The sequence below is a fragment of the Cylas formicarius genome, unplaced genomic scaffold (genome assembly GCF_029955315.1).
Source record: "Cylas formicarius isolate icCylForm1 unplaced genomic scaffold, icCylForm1.1 PGA_scaffold_6__28_contigs__length_40554024, whole genome shotgun sequence".
Taxonomy (NCBI): domain Eukaryota; kingdom Metazoa; phylum Arthropoda; class Insecta; order Coleoptera; family Brentidae; genus Cylas; species Cylas formicarius.
Genome location: NW_026844347.1, coordinates 6,156,722 through 6,173,140, shown reverse-complemented (window position 1 = coordinate 6,173,140; position 16,419 = coordinate 6,156,722). Strand labels below are relative to the sequence as shown.

Sequence of the window (16,419 nt, the reverse complement as noted above, 5' to 3'; positions counted from 1 at the left end):
ATGATGATGCGTCTCCCAACTCTATTAGTTGTTATTATTGTGGCATTAAGCTTCCCTCTACCCAAAGCTATTGTAGGTTACAAGACCCAGAGTTACTTTAGATATATTGGCCATATTTTGCCACTTTTCTATTAAACCAATCAGCCATAAAAATTATGAAGAAATATTATCATACTAGGAATATTATATGAGGGGATTCTGTGGTGGAGCATTGCACGCGGCGATTTAACCTCCGTTCGCTCCCGACAGAATCCCTTGTATTCGTCCTCAAAAGTTTGATATCGGTTTCCACTGTGTGGACTTAGTGTTTTTAGTGTTCAGTGCATGTTTTAAAGTGATAATCGTCGTCGGCCCCGTCGTTTTTCCCTGTTCACGCCGGTATGGAGGCCGGATGGGCCCGGATGGTGGGCGGTGGAAGCAGGGGGAAGCCGATTTTTTTTGGTATCGGTCAGAATCATTTTTTGTTAGCTGAGCAAATCATTGGTTATTTTTCTTCTTTGTACGTGGTGGTCATTGACCAGAAGCGAAAATCCTCGACGGAAGTCGGCAATGGGCGAATGATCCTAGCTGTCTAGCCCAACATTTTTTTTGTTAGACGCATAATTGAATTGAATTTGAATTATATGAGGTTATGTTATGAGACAAGTAATGAATATTTTTCTTAACATTGGCAGAAATCCTTTACACTTTTTACGTTCTCCTGTTGATATATATGTAAGTATTGCTAAAAAGAAGAGCGTCCATACAAATCACTGTCTTTATCAAATACCGCAAAAAATGGGAATAAGCCTGCAAGATTTAGTTAAAAGGCTACAGTGCCTGGCCCCACTAAACCTTGCGGAATCTTGGGACAACGTCGGCTTGTTAGTGGAACCACATAGTGATAAGACCATTGATTCCGTTCTGTTAACGATAGATTTAACGGAAGATGTTGTGAATGAAGCTATTAACGTAGGTGCCCAATTGATAATTTCTTATCACCCAAATATATTTAAACCTCTGAAAAGTGTTACTCAAAGCGCTTGGAAGGAACGTATCATTATTCAATGCATAAAAAATGGAATAGCCATATTCAGTCCCCACACAACTTGGGATGCTATGGAAAATGGTGTGAATGACTGGTTAGCTTCCGTATTTGAACCAGCAACAACCAAACCTATTTTACCAAACACGGAAAACTCAAATGTTGGAATGGGACGGTATGTTACATTAAACCCTGGCTCATCACTAAAAAAACTGATCAAAGATATTAAAACCAAGATTGGTGTCTCATTTTTGAGAATTGGTTTGGGCAAAGGCAAAAACTTTGGTAAAATCTCACAAAAAATATAAGAATACCAATTTTTACGTTAACACTTTTTTAGATGACACTATTCAAACTGTAGCTGTTTGTGCTGGGTCAGGAGCATCTGTTTTAAATGGTGTCAAAGCGGATTTGTATTTGACAGGTGAAATGCTGCATCATGATGTACTAGATGCCACTCAGAATGGCATTAGTGTCATTCTATGTAATCACAGTGACTCAGAAAGGGGTTTCTTGAAAACAGTGAAAAATATTTTGTCTGATCAAGTTTTAACAGTGTCTGTGTCAAGTGTGGATAAAGATTGCCTAACAACAGTATAAGCATGACATATGAATGTTTTTATTTATAAACCTACAATAAAATGTACATTTTCTTAAAACCTATGGGGACGTATCGGCCTCTCTACATCATACAATTTTGGATCTCTCAAGAAGCAAGGTTCCTTGAGATATGTCGCCATTAGACCAGAACTTTGTGCTTTTATTATTTCCTGTTCTACTCGTTCTTGTTGCTGTTTACAAAGACCTGTTATGTGCCTGCCATAAATCCTTCCAGTATAAGGTGACTGAAACTGGGAGAGCAACCGCACATTTTTATAGTCCACTTGGAGGTTATGCTTGCATAGGATGCATTTTTGCTTCTCTTTCTCAAAAGGATTTTCCATATCAAAGTCAGGTTCGTCATTTTTTATGGAGGCAGCAGAACTACTCAACCGCACCGTTGTAGGGACTAAAATAAATGGTACACAAAATAACAAATAGCAGGATTCAATGTTCGCACTTTACCAGAGCTCAGCGTCTTTAAAATTTTACTGCAAATATGGTTCATAATTGTTGTTCGTCTTTTTTAAACGCTCATCAGAGACAATAATTACTCAATATTAATTTCGATGGTTAAAATATGTATTAAATACCTAAGTTATGGTAACAGACACTTGGGTAATGGTAAAGAACCTTCTCTGCTTTTCAATAACGCTGGGCAACTTGACAGGAACACACGCTTATTACCAACATCCTTTGAGAAAATCAGCTTATTACCAACATCCCTTGAGAAAATCAAATATCGGTCACAGACCAACACATATTTTATGACTGGTTTTACAGAGAATTATTCTCTTGTTCCGACATCAAACGGAATAATTGAGAGAGCATAAAGGCGATATGCACTGCGAGGCAGTTTGATTCTAACAAACAGAGCGTGAGACTGGAAGGAGACAACCCATGATGCAGAACACAGATGAAAGTGCTTTCTGATATGTCATAAAATCTTTAGCTATATCATTTGTACTCTGTAGGCATTTGATATCGGTTTCAATAGTGTGGTTTTCGTTTCCTGAGTGTTTCGTGAAAGTTTTAAAGTGTGTAATTGTTGTCAGTCCCGCTGCTTTTGTCATCCATGCCGGTTAAAGGCCTGATGGTCCGGGAAGGAAACGGAGGTGGCCATTTTTTGTTATTTGTCAAAATCCTTCTTGGCAAGCTGAGAACAATTGTTGGTTAATGCATTTTTTAACAGTTGTTCTCTGACTAAAACAAAACTCCTCGGCGGATGCCGGTAAATGAGCGAATGACCACAGCAGTCTTGCTCAACGAAAAGATATTAGTCTTTTCTCTCTCACTCTTGTGCTCTCTGCCTCTTTTGGTTTTCCCGTCCTCCTCTAACGCTGACAAATTTTTATTACGTTACACCGGAACTACTAACGAATTGTGATTGAGTAACGCATTACGTCACAAATCCCCATTTGAGTTCTGGCCAAATCTGGTGAACTCGGCGCTTTCGAAAAGTAAATATCATCCTTTGTTTTCAGACCTTGATTAAAATAGAAGGAAATGAAAACAATAAATATTAATTAAACAATCTATTTAATTTGACTAGTTAATTCGCTACATGAAACATTACATAAATCCAAACGGATTAAAAGACTTAAAAAACTGTGTTGAGTGGATTTAGCGCAAAGAGCTTCTCCCAAATGGATCAGGGGTCTTGGAAATTTAATTTTTCAACTCAACTTTTAAAGTTATAAGTTCTATGGTTTTTTTTTATTTTTGTTACGTTGTTGTGGCGAGCTGATCGAAAAGTGGGTATTGCAGTAGCTATAGCCGCTTTTTAAAGAAAAACATATTGTTGGGCGCTTGTGGTTACAATACCAATGACCTAAACCATTGGCTGTTCTACATTTTGCCTTTGTGACTACATATCTACTGTGCACCATTTGGCCACTTCCCTAACAACAGATTATTATTTAATCTTTGTTAATCTTATATCTTTAAAATCAGCTAAACAGTAACACACAAGTGCAACATATTCACATAAAAAGTGCAATGTTAATGATCTAGCATCACGGTATACGGTGAGAGTACAAATTTTAAGGAGTGAGTCCCCAGAGATTCATGGAAACTTTTAATAAGAGATATTTTTATAAAGATAATTTTATCATTTCATTTAGAGCAAAATTCAACCTTTAACTTATTTTCTTGAATTCACTGTTCTGCTTACACAAAACTTGGTAAGTTTTTTCACATGCCATGGATATTTCCTAATGCAATGGATAAGAATTACACCTTAAAATTTGTGCTTCGGGAACCCCAAACCTATTAAAGTCGAAAAACAATATTAGTCTAATTTTATAGGTTGTGCTTTACTTGTTTCTGTTTGACAGAAAATTGAAACACGAGATAGGGGAGGGGATTTGCAACAAAAAATAATATCTGTCAAATTATTATGTCTTCGAATTATCGCCAATTTTGTTGAATTCTTCCAATCTTTTTATTTTTGCAGGTAATACGATTTTTTGCGATGGTGTTGTTTATCACTTATTAAACGAAACATAAATTATAAATAGGGACTAATTGAAAATGTTTTTTTGCTACTATCACGCAACAAATGTTCCAGATACATTTTGCTATGTGTGTGGTTTTTTTGTGTTCAAGAATTTTATACGTAAAATTACACCACTTTTTAAAAAACGCAATTTTAAAGTAAAAATTGACGATCAAGACAAACCTGAGGAACCACATACTGTTTGTAAGGTATGTAAGCTTTAAATAAAGATGGAGCATGATTTAAATACGTGCATAATTACCCAAATACAAAATTAAAGGAAGGAATTGTTGTAGGTATTTGAGATGCAATATGAGAATAAAATTACACTTTTTACACTTACATTTGGACTATTTTCTGGACTAAAATCTTGGTGCCGTCAGTGACGAGCAAGGTGAGATATTCCACCAAGATATAAAAGAAATGGAACGTAGATATCAAAGTCGATGGAACGTTGCAATGCTGGTCATTAAATACATACTAAACGAAGTTTTTCGGCCAATAGGCAGAGATCTTTCAAAAATAAATGGTTTTAACTATTATTTAGGATTTTGATATTTAATTTAGATTTTTTAATTCGGTTTTTGTTCTTGTACTAATGAAAATAATATTTAAATCAAGCGAGATTTTCACTTATTAATTCTCTTAATGATTTAAATTTAGGAGGCCTAAATTATACAGAATCAAATGTCGGAGCGAAATCAACTTTCAAAGTTTAAAAATTGATATGCGTAATCGAAATATGTAATTGAAAAAAGGTGTTCTAGACGACGTGAACGTAATTTTATACGACGTTGCAGAATGTGTGTTAGAGTGGGTTGGTAGAAATTTTGTATTTCTTTTTCTAATTCAACATTATTAACCAAGGCTGAAGTTATTTCAAAAAAATCCCGTTTACATTTTAATTAAATAATCGTTAAATTAATATTTACGATATTTTTTTTTAATATTTTTTGTTTAGCGATATGGATTATAAGCAAACAAACTTTTCCCTTAAAACCTCTCAAAAAAGTACAAACACATGTTCCATAGTTTTCGGGTTTTCTGAATCTTTGTATTTATTTTTATTTTTGGTGCTGGTTGTTTTTAATTGTGGCCGGCGTTATTTGTTCAAAAGAAAAAAAGTAGGGTGATATTATCCTCTTGTGTGAACATTTATGCCGAAATTTCAATTTTCTTCTCTTTTTTTTATCAAGTCCAAATTCAAATATTGTATTGTTATAGAACCTTGAAGACGAAATAATATATTTCGAAACCTCTGCAAATTGAAAAGTGGGTTTTTGTTGACTGCAAGATCCTACAACCCATAAAAATATCTTTCATACCGTATAAATTCTCTTAATAATTGTTAACTACAATAGTCAAGTTATTTTGCAGTTACGTTTACTCAAGCATGTAAGTCATAGTTAAAAAAATAAATATGGTAAAAAACTGCAGTCATATATGTTTCGCTTAACAAATTATAACCATTACACTTCAGCCACGATCTCCTTGTAACAACTATTACAATATTAGGCGCAACAATAATAAACAAACCCGTCGCAAAAAAACTGATTCCCGGCAAAAATATAAAAACTCAAAAAATTTCAACAAAATTCAAAATAACGCGAAAGCAGTAAAAAATCGGACATATGTTTATATAAAATTGTTTATTGCAATCACCTCCCGTATCTCTGGTTTCAATTTTATCAATGACTTTTAGGTTTGAATTTTTTTATGAAAGCAGATTTGGTAGTTTTTAAAGGCGAGTTTACACCAAACCGAAAAGAGACGACTTGAAGGAAAGAAATATTCGCAGTTCTGTTGAAAGAATTGATTCAGTATTGGAATATGCTTCTTGTGAATTGTGCTTCACAAATAAAGGTAGACTCTTACTGATTTCTTATTTCTATCGTACTCCCTCAGCAAACACTAATATTTTCAAGGTCTTAACTTATTTTTAGATAATTTTTTTCAGATAAAAAACTATAATATGTGGGGATTTTAATTTTAATTTTGACCTTCAAATGAATGATCCCAACGCTAGAGATTAGATAACTTACAAAGTAATTATGAAATGGAGTCACATATCCAAGAGTCTAGTGGAGACTGGGATAAGTCTAAAAATTTTGAGGGTAAGGCTAAAACCCGGGGAGCTGCTATGTGATATGCCACCTTTCAACTACATGCCAATCTGAGTGGAATTCAAGGCGCCCCCCTTTCTCCATTCATCTCTCAAAATTTGAGGATAGCCAACTATAAGGCAGACACTTTACTCCACATTTAATAATTTTCCGCTTTAATATTTCATAATTAACCTTTTTAAATGCTTGTGTGCCTTTCTGTGTCGTTCTTTTTACATATTGGCCTTACAGTACCTTCCTCAGAGCTACAGGAAAAAAACCCTGAAAGACTCAAGAATAAGAATGTTCACAATTGGCAAGCTATTTGCAGATGATATGACTCTTGTTGTGATAACTTCTGATATTCATCAGTTAAGTGGTTCCACATCTTATTGTGCAAGGAAGAAGCAGTCCTTCAGCGATGAGAATGACCTAGTTTTGAATATGACTAAAATAAGGTAGTAAAATTTTGGACATAATCTTAGACTTTAAACCATCTTAGAAAAGTCATATCAAATCAGTTACTAACAAAATGATTAGGTACTCTTTCATATTGTGGAAACTAAGAAATTCTGCAGTGAAGTTATGTTATCCTTTTATTATAATTACATTATCAATAACATTTAAAGAGTACATTTTCCTATTGAGGTCTTTTTAGGGAGCTGTAATGTCATAATATGTTTTGCATTGTGCTCCTTATGTAAGAAAAAATTGACAAAACTTTTTTACATCTGCTAAAGCTCACAGTTATATTGGTAGATCACCAAATAACTTGCAAGTTCCATAGCATGAGTTGAGTTATACCGTGAGAAGCCGCTACATAATACCTAAATACCTAAAATTTATAATTATTTGACCGACTCTATTAGACTTACCACCAATGAAATCCAATGTAACTTAATAAAATGTTATTCAATAAAGCAATATACTCCTTAAGAGTTTTTTCAGATTAACTGGGAGAATGGCTGAATGATTGCTAAGGCAAGATAAGTAACATGAGTGAAGGAAATTTTGTATTTTGTTTTATCATGTACTGTGTTTTAGTGAATTTTATTGAAAAAATAAATAAAAACCTTCAAAAAGTTGCGGTTTTGTGTTTTTTTTTTTCAACTGGCGTTGTTTTTTCAGTTTGATGTAAAACCGCCATAAGAATTACCTAATCAACAAAAAAAAATTAAACTGCATTTGAGGATTAAAAAACATGGGCAATAATACATATAGGCATATAGAATGCGATAAAGGTGTTGAAATTGTCAAATAATTTGCAGATTGAATTGAATTGATTGCACAATTTGAGCCAATAAAATCCAGGTTTCCTATTACTTGATTTTTGGTATTATTTTAAATACATACCAACATGCTTTTTGTACCAATATGTTCTTACATATTATTTGCTTATACCATTAGAGCCCAGTAGACACGACGCAATTTCTGCATGTTGGCGCAAACCGTTTATTTTTATAAACTTATAGGTTTAATCTCCACAAAATATAAACAAAGTCGAAATCACGCAATATTACTCTTAAAAGCGTAAATAAAACTACATGGGAGACTAAATATCACACAGGAAAATTCTAGCTGGAAAAAATGTTCAAGAAGTAACTGTAGACCCTCCTATAAATAGAAGGCTCATTCCTTGGTCGCGAATAATCTGATTATAAAAAACTGTGGGTTCTGCAAAATTTGATCAAGAAAATTAAAAAATATCAGAAAACAAGCCAATAAACTAGGCCAAAATATAAGAGAATTGCCAAAAATTTAGTTTTATAGAATACATAAATTAATATATGTAATTCGTAAATATTGGATTTTAATCCGGGCTTCAAATAAACATCCTCAATTCTCTCTTTTGTAATACTGGCATTATGGATTATCCGAGTCATTATATTCGTTGGAACATGTAACACAAACAAACACTAAAAAGTATCGCCTACTGTATCAAAATTTAAAAAACAAAATTCCGCCAGAATAATCAATCCCATTTCATTGCAAAAATTGCAATGTGTGTATGCATTTTTAACGGTAATTTTTATCCGGTAAAAATACATGCAGGAATACATGTGGAAATTGGATAGTGTATACAGGGCTTAATCTACAATAAATAATTTAAGGCGGGTGCTCTGTAAATTGAATGAGTTTTCAATTGCGGAATTTGGTGTAATAAAATCCGAATACTGGAAATTGCAGAATAAATAGAGAATTTTTCAAAGAAACTGGCACAGGCTATTCTAATACTCTACATCTAGATTCTTCCTGAGTTGGTTGTAAATTAATAAAACTTGCCGACGTTTCGCCAATCATCAAGTTTGCATTCTACTCTGTACCTGCTTATATGACATGAACATTGTTTCGGATTACTGATTCCCATATAGGTGAAAGGTAAATATCCGACAGTCGCGGTTAAGATTGGTTGGTTGATTAAATATTTCTATGAAATCTCGAATTTTTTATTTGACTTAAGAATTAATTACATGGAAGAATTTTAGTTTGGACTAATAGATATGATGTACCCCACGATTATGTTCGGCAACTGTTGAAGAGTTTATTTGTCGTAGTCTTTCGGCTGTTTCATGTTCTTTAGCCTAGTTGATATTTTTCGTCCTGTTTCTCCAATATAAAGATGGAATTCTGTACACTTCTGGTGTTTCATGCGAAATTGATGCATAAGTGTCAAATCCGGTATTAACGTTATATTTGATATGTGGTCGGTTATGTTCTGAATGAAAGGAAAGACCACAGTGGCAAGTGTGGAGTTGTCTTCAGAGTAATTTTCTTTGGGAGGTTGGGGTGAAGTGTATTAGTATCTCTAGTATACCAATTACTAGAGGGAGCAATGTTTGTTTACAGTGTCGTAAAACTATCTCAACCCGAATCACTGAAGCTAGAATGAAAACAACCAACATCTGTTCTTCTCTCAAATAATTCACAAATAAAGCATTCACCATAACCTCCCAAAGAAAATGAGTCCGAAGGTAATCTCACAGATGCCACTGTGGTCCTTCCTTACATTGAAAACATCACTGACCACATCCCAAAGATAATATAATGTTAAGACCAGATTTACCACTTGTCCAAAAATCTCTCAACATCTTCAATCCATCAAAGACAAAATTCCGTGTGAGAAAAGAATACCTTGGAGAAACAGGATGAAAAAATCAACTAGATTAAAAGAACTTGAAAAAGATTCAAGACTACGATAAATAAACTAATCAGCAGTTGCCGAATGCAATCATGAAACCGCACATAAAATCTTATTGACACTAAAATTTCTGAATTCAATTGCTCTGTGAAAGAAAAATCATAGATCCATAAAAATCTGTAAAGAACCAGGCATCTGAGCCAATTTTCATACCCCTCCTTTAGCTCTACCCGCCTTAAACAGGTACACACTAGAATGTGAGCCAATTTCAGTTAAGCTTCGAGGAAGCCAACAGGATGACAGGCGAAACGTCAGCAAGTTCGAGTTATCCGACGCAGGAGCAATCCAGAAGATTTGTAAATAGTAACAAATGGAGATGTTTTGTAAAGAAATTTACAAAGACATTATCACAGATTACCGTAATCTGCGTCGTTGCCATTTCGAGAGGAATTCGGATCAGTTCACTTTCTGCGCTCTGCCAAACGCCTGCACGATCTCGATATTCCTCCTGTAGTGCTTCGCAATTGTCGACAACGGCTTGGGGTACAAATCAAACACGCCGATATTGACCAAAAACTCGCCGTATTTCGTCCTAAACACGTGTTTCACGCTCCCATGACTAAAAATGAACCGCATTACAGATAAACGCTTGCGCTTTTGCTCTCTTTGTACCTGGAATATCTCGCAAGTTTCTTAAACGTGATCATCAAAGAGCAATCTTTCGCAATCGCCGATAGCAAATAGGGAACGAAAACAAAGTCGCCGTGTTTGTTATGTTCGATAAGGCATTTCACGCAGCCCCCTTTCCGTTTCCGTTCCTCCGACAATTTCTCAACGAAACTCCACTCGTCCAGATTGCTCAATTTCGAGTATGTTTCGTACGTACTCCGGTTACCTTCCACATCTAGCAATTGTACGGATAAAATTTTATCTAAGACACAGCCTTTGGGTAGTGGCGACGTTACATCGCGGTTAACACGTCCGACACAAATGGGGCAACCGTTTTCGACATTCTCGGAAAAATCGGCCGTCAAGCAGGCGTACAAAAAGACGCAAAACTCGTCGAGCAACCTGCAACGCAACCGTTTTTACAAAAGTCACCAGTGAGAGGATATCGAGGGAATTACGTGTCGAAACTTGTTAAGTTGTTTTCAAATATCTCCCGAAGAACGTTGCGACTATCCATATTATTTCCGTAAACCAAGAACCCGTTTTTGAATATGCGAAAATTGTTTTGGGGAGCTTCGAAGAGATGTTTTAGGGCCTTTACCATTCGACTCTGATCTCTACAATGGAAGACAGGACATGAAATTTCTGATTTAAAAGCATCGTTGCTTGAGTACAGACCCTGCTTAACGCCATTTTAATTTAACGCTATTTCATTTGAATTACGGGATTCCCATAAATTGGAAGCGGTATTAGATTTGCCGGTATCCGACTCAGTTTTTTATTATTTCAAACATTTGTCGAAGTTATTCTAAGCAGAAATTTATATAATGTGACTATTGATATTGGAATTTCAAATTAAGATCGCAATGAGAAATTATTTTGAAACCAGATGTAAAGGAACCGATAATGACCGATATTTGTTAACTCCTTGACGATATATCGTTTAGCTAACTAGCTGATGCTTTGGAAGAATTTTATAAGTTCTACACTGTATTTCTGTGAATGCAATATGCTATCTTTAGTTTTATAAATTTTTCAGAATGTTTTCTAAGGGTAGCGAATCCTTACACGTAATTATTTCTCTCAGCTGAATACTGTGGATACATGTCGACTAAAGGTCATCAAAACTGGACCCCTGAATGTCATGCTTTAAAGCTGTTTTACTTGAATTGTGAGATTGCCAGAAATTGCACGCAGCGTTATGGATTTAACTAAACACGCTGGACCCGATACTGCTTATTCAGAACCACGCAAGCATATGTGTCAGGGGCAAGAGCAAGAGAGACAACAGGCGAGTAGGCTTTGCGTCCACAGTCTACCGATGGTAGATAATTGGTTCCAGTCGTTATTCCCGCCCAGTTTTATTAGTTCGACCTAACAAGCAAGAGATGGCGCTATTGTAGTAATAAGGGCATACGTTTTGCCTGTGCTTTGACCGACTAATGATCAATGTCAATTTCCATTTGTCCTTCGGTGAAAATCATGCCGACAACTTTTTAGTTCGATGTCTAGGCTAGCGATTTTGTACGTTCTTTTCGAGTTTCTTTGACTCTTTTTTCGCGTTTTTCGAATTGTCTTGAATTTCGAATTTGTGGCGAATCGTAGTGTTACGAATAGAGACGAAGATAGTCCTCGAAAGAGGTGAGACCTTGCTGTGAAACAGGGTGTACAGACTATATTTGCAAATCTACCAAATTGGCAGAATATGTCTAAGGATGAAATCTACCATAAATTTATAGTTTGCCAAGCACATTTTTCTAAAGATTGCATTGATACAGACAAAAGAGATAGCAGAGAAATTAAATTCAATGCTGTTTCCTCCATTAATGTTGCAGATGAATTGAGCTTCATATTTATTTATCATTTTATTCAACAAAGAGTCAGTTATAAATTTAAAAATATGTTTGTCTGTATCATTGTGTTTATGATAAAAATGTGTGAAAATAATTTTTAAACTTTACAGAGGCTATTTATTATTTTTATTCAAAATACAAAATTATAATTTTTTGTGCTTATTATTAAAGTAGTTTTATTTATTTCTGTGTAATGTTTGAATAGATGAAGTGATTCTAAGTGTGTCCCTAACGCGTGTATCTTGGTTTTGTGATTTTATACGAATTATATACTGTGTAACATAAATTTTTAAAATTAATACACTGCAAAGACAGTAAAAATGGTAGTAAACTGCGTGGCGATTGGGTTCAATAACATATTTTGTAAGAACCCAAATATGCAGTTTCATACATAAGTGTTTCAAGGTTTATGCTTAAATAAGAGTTATTCATCATCTCATTTTCACGTTCTTACATTTCCTTTTAAACGACCAGAAATTCCTGAACTGCGGATTAGGCCAAAGAGAATTGGAAGCCAGCTTGGACCAGCAAACTCTGTAATAAACATTTATAGAATTTGATTATTAAGTTCGACTAGGATCATTAGTTAAATTGCCTACTACAGTCTGGTTTTTAATTTTGAGAGAGTGTGCTTCAAAATTTACTGCTAAAGTTTGCAACGCTGTTCTTACCTTTGCTCGGGCTTAAAAAAGTAGGATTATAGAATACTTAAAGTGAACTGCATACTACTTAGTAATAAAATATGTAATAATTCATTTCCATATTTAATGACAATTAATTCCGTCTTATACATATTTTTTTTCACCTTTTTAAGCTTAACCCATTTTCTACTATACTAAAATTAAATTAAATGTTCCAGTGTGTTAATTTAGAAAATTACTTTATTTCAATATAATTTTTGCGTCCAAAAAAGTTTGCTTGATATGCAGAGCTGAAAGTTCAACTCACTACTTTGTACCTAAATAGGTGAATATAAAGAGTGAGCTTTCATTTGTCTCCCCTAGAAAGTCGGAAAAAGGTTTATATGGAAATGAAATAGGAAATTCATCGAAATTGTTGTCCATTCATACCCAATATTTAATAATAAATCCAATTCATACTTTTGCAACAGAAGAATATATGATTTATTAAAAAGGAAGAAATATTTTTATAAGATCCTCTGTATTCTAGATTCAAAGCTCACTAAATACTTCAGAGCGGCTGCTTGTAAAGCATTTATTTGAAGGCAAACGCAAAATATTGCAAACTAATATCTCCTGCATTAAAAACTTCATCTCCTCCTATAATACGGAATGTTTATTAATCATCCGAACATGTTTTAAATGTTTTAAACATTTGTTAACCTTATTGTAAGTATAAATTTATATAATATTGATTCATATAGTGGCAATTTTTTTTTATTATTGGTTAATATCATGGGTGATAATAATGCTTTGAATATGACAACTTCAACAATAAGGACTATTCTTAAGGATATAAAAAAAATATTGTCATCGGCAACTGCAACTAGAATTACTCGTTCTAGAAATAATACAATACAAGGGTCAATGGACTGACTACGAAATTCCGTATAGCCTGTTATAGGTCTGTTTTTCTTCTATCTCATTTAATTGAACCTTCCAAAGAAAATTCGTAAGATAAATGAGGGAGACGTAAAATGTGTTTACATGGAAAAAAACAATTAACCTTTAATTTTACGGCAATTTAAAAATTTTTGATTTATAGTTGTGAGACTTTGACAATTTAAAGAGACAATATGATTGATAATCGATTTTCTGTTTTTTTTTGCGTCCCCAAGCAAAAACAATGGTTTTACATTTGAAAAACTATTTCGAAAATGAAAAAGAAAGTGGAAAATCGTAGGTGTTCTCGCACGGATAGTGAACCAGCGTGTTCAATTTCTAAAAATTTTTAATATTTTCCAATGAAAGTGAAATTTGATTCATATAATTATTGACCGTTGGCATGATAGGGCTGGATTTGACTATAATGAAAAAAGCAAGAATTTCTAATTAAATGCAGGTGGGAGCAAGACACATAGAATGTTCATTGCAAGTCGAGAATGATTTACCAGATTTATAAATATCGAAATAATCAAACCAATCAAACAATAATTGAATGTGGAAACTATCCTTCAGAAATGGTTATAATGTTAACAAAATAACCTTGTTTAAACACTAAGTATGTATTTATAAGATGATCATGAAACTAGTTAGGCAATCTAGTTAAATTTAGAAAAGTTAATTTTTGTTTTGACTGGCCAAGTGCTAAATAGTTATTCTTCAAGCCATCCAATGAATTTGTCTAACTTAATAACATGCATTACAGTCGAAGTAGTTTTCGTAGACCCTAACACAACTGCCTTAATCGTACCAATGTGTCAAGACATTGTATACCCATTTTTAAGACTTACATTTCTTGAAATGCGGTAACAGAGGTATGGAAGAACATTTGAATGGATCTAAGCAAGAAAGGTGTAGAGTTAACAAAACAAACGGGTTTAGATTAGATAAATGTGCAAAGATATTGAACAAATATTGTAAGAAATAGCTGCAAATCTTTCCATTGATGAGCTCAAGAAATTACAAACTGAGAAGAACATCTTGATAAAAAGGTAGAAAATTGGAAATATAGAAGAGAGTGAATGATCTGGAATGTCAACAATTACAATTATATTTATTTTTATAAGTATATTTGTTCTTAATAAAAAACACAATTAATGAATTAAATGGTGAAATATCTGACCAATTTTCTACCCATTATTTACATGATGGGATAACCTTTAATGCTGCTTCATATTACCCTGTAAAAAGGTTTTAAGTGGGGTCTTGCTGTACTTTGTTAAAACTAATGTGCAATATTTCAGTTTCCCTTCCAAATCTTCAGTCATAACCAATTTTTTTTTTAAATTTAAAAAATAATTTAAATTAAAAAACTCACCCAGAAAATAGATCTTCAGGACAATAACCAGTTACCTGTTGAATTTGCCTTTTCTCAAGCTACAACACTGATTAATTTAGACAAACAAAAAACAATTAAGGTATGAATACACCTTTAAGTACTGCTGCATGCAAAAAAGGCACTTGGGATGCTCCCGTTCTTCTCGCGGCCTCCACCCCTGCTTGGGTTTTATTTCGACAGAAAAGGTTTCCGATTCAAATTCTGCATGTAAGTTGTGAAATTTTTCCATAGGCAAAACTGCAAAATCATCAAAAATTGCCGCCCGGCCATATTGAAGGGTTTTGTGATGGCGATATTCTATAAGAATGCAGAAATTGCATATCGCAAATAACTTAGGTCGAGAAACTCACCTGGTCTCACTTTTCTTAGTTCGTAATTTAATATTTTTATTTGTTTGGGTGTCAAAACTACTTGATTTGCCGGCGACGTATAAAACTGACCAAAAAGTGGTCTCATAATGTTAGAATAGAAATTAACATCCCTTAACTCGTCCTTAAAACCTATCCCGCAGTACCAAAACAGAAAATCGCTAATCAACACAAAAATCCAGCCAATGATCGATTTGGGCTTGTCAGATTTACGGATCCGCAATATCTTTCGAGTTTTCGGCAAACAGAGCACCACGTTACAGTTTCCTTCGCCCCGATATCTCCACTCGTCGGGTATTTCGAACTTTTCGATAACCGGTCCATGGCTGAGGATCATTTTAGCGTCTCGCTGTAACGGAAGTAAAGGTAGCTCGATACAGGCAAATACAACATAATACTAACAACGATCAAGCCCAATTAGTAACACTGCAGCCACACGAGAGAAACGCGATCATTGTCAAGCAAATAACATTGTAAATTTCTATTTTTCTTGTTTTACCGAAATTGGTAAACCGGTCAACGACCCTGAGAAATGCTCCCGAGGTAGTTCAAATTTTGGTACGTCAACGGAACAATCTTGGAACGGCGAAGAAAACAAATTGGTTGGTTCCAAAATTTTACCTTTTGGAAAGGCTCGATTGTTAAATAGCTGCGGTTGCCAAGCGTTGCCAAAGCTCGCTCATTTTATTTATCTTAGCTCTCTTCCACTTCGTTGTTAAATCTCACTCCTTTCAGATTAAACTCAAATTTAAAAGCTATTTTAAAATGACGTCGGGTGGCATCATTTACATCTCTGTGGTAATCTTTAAAATCTTCAACTTTATAAAAAAAATGCGCCCTCATGCTTGTAGAATTCAGAATTCGCTTGATACTGTTTCTCGTGCGGGGAAAAAAAAGTCGGGAACGAATTTTTTTTATTTCAGTTCCGCTGATAGTAAGGCCATCATATTTACACTCAAATTATACGGGGTGGCCCAAAAAGAGTGATCGACTCGCATTCCAATTCGAAATCTTAAAAAAATGTATGTGCTTTTAAAGCTAAGCTTTGTTCGGAAGTGTGTTTTTCATCTCTAACTTCTAAAACACTGAGTGGATTTTAACAAATTTTAAAAAGCACGTTATATATGCGATGTCTACTTCTTACTGGTGCCGTGATACAATAACAAAAAAAAATCAAAATTCTCTAAAAAATTTCATTCAACAATA

At 34.2% G+C, this 16,419-nt stretch overlaps 3 protein-coding genes across 3 annotated transcripts; 1 reads left to right on the top strand and 2 right to left on the bottom strand.

Moving 5' to 3' along the window:
• The first annotated feature begins 220 nt into the window (after nucleotides 1–220).
• LOC132703281 (NIF3-like protein 1) lies at nucleotides 221–1,631 on the top strand. The gene is made up of 2 exons (XM_060672437.1): nucleotides 221–1,309; nucleotides 1,365–1,631. Exons 1-2 carry the CDS (start codon nucleotides 637–639, stop codon nucleotides 1,622–1,624), a joined length of 933 nt encoding a protein of 310 aa, XP_060528420.1. The 5' UTR covers nucleotides 221–636; the 3' UTR covers nucleotides 1,625–1,631.
• Nucleotides 1,632–1,677: 46 nt separating this feature from the next.
• Nucleotides 1,678–2,370, bottom strand: LOC132703282 (small ribosomal subunit protein bS18m). The gene is made up of 2 exons (XM_060672438.1): nucleotides 2,090–2,370; nucleotides 1,678–2,033 (listed from the first exon to the last, which is right to left on the bottom strand). The coding sequence occupies exons 1-2, from the start codon at nucleotides 2,130–2,132 to the stop codon at nucleotides 1,678–1,680; spliced, it is 399 nt and encodes a 132-aa protein (XP_060528421.1). The 5' UTR covers nucleotides 2,133–2,370.
• Nucleotides 2,371–3,146: 776 nt separating this feature from the next.
• On the bottom strand, nucleotides 3,147–15,780 carry LOC132703144 (inositol-pentakisphosphate 2-kinase). The gene is made up of 7 exons (XM_060672244.1): nucleotides 15,616–15,780; nucleotides 15,196–15,562; nucleotides 14,937–15,142; nucleotides 14,825–14,883; nucleotides 10,490–10,648; nucleotides 10,035–10,433; nucleotides 3,147–9,981 (listed from the first exon to the last, which is right to left on the bottom strand). Exons 2-7 carry the CDS (start codon nucleotides 15,548–15,550, stop codon nucleotides 9,819–9,821), a joined length of 1,341 nt encoding a protein of 446 aa, XP_060528227.1. The 5' UTR covers nucleotides 15,551–15,562; nucleotides 15,616–15,780; the 3' UTR covers nucleotides 3,147–9,818.
• Between the last annotated feature and the right edge of the window lie 639 nt (nucleotides 15,781–16,419).

Bases quoted from the DNA above. Each gene is read 5' to 3' on its own strand.
- LOC132703281 (XM_060672437.1), top strand. From the start codon at position 637: ATGAGACAAGTAATGAATATTTTTCTTAACATTGGCAGAAATCCTTTA. The intron at 1,310-1,364 runs GTAAAATCTCAC...ACACTTTTTTAG, and splicing joins GGGCAAAGGCAAAAACTTTG to ATGACACTATTCAAACTGTA.
- LOC132703282 (XM_060672438.1), bottom strand. From the start codon at position 2,132: ATGAACCATATTTGCAGTAAAATTTTAAAGACGCTGAGCTCTG. The intron at 2,034-2,089 runs GTAAAGTGCGAA...CATTTATTTTAG, and splicing joins TTTAAAGACGCTGAGCTCTG to TCCCTACAACGGTGCGGTTG.
- LOC132703144 (XM_060672244.1), bottom strand. From the start codon at position 15,550: ATGATCCTCAGCCATGGACCGGTTATCGAAAAGTTCGAAATACCCGAC. The intron at 15,143-15,195 runs GTGAGTTTCTCG...GCATTCTTATAG, and splicing joins ACTAAGAAAAGTGAGACCAG to AATATCGCCATCACAAAACC. The intron at 14,884-14,936 runs GTGTATTCATAC...TCAGTGTTGTAG, and splicing joins GCATGCAGCAGTACTTAAAG to CTTGAGAAAAGGCAAATTCA.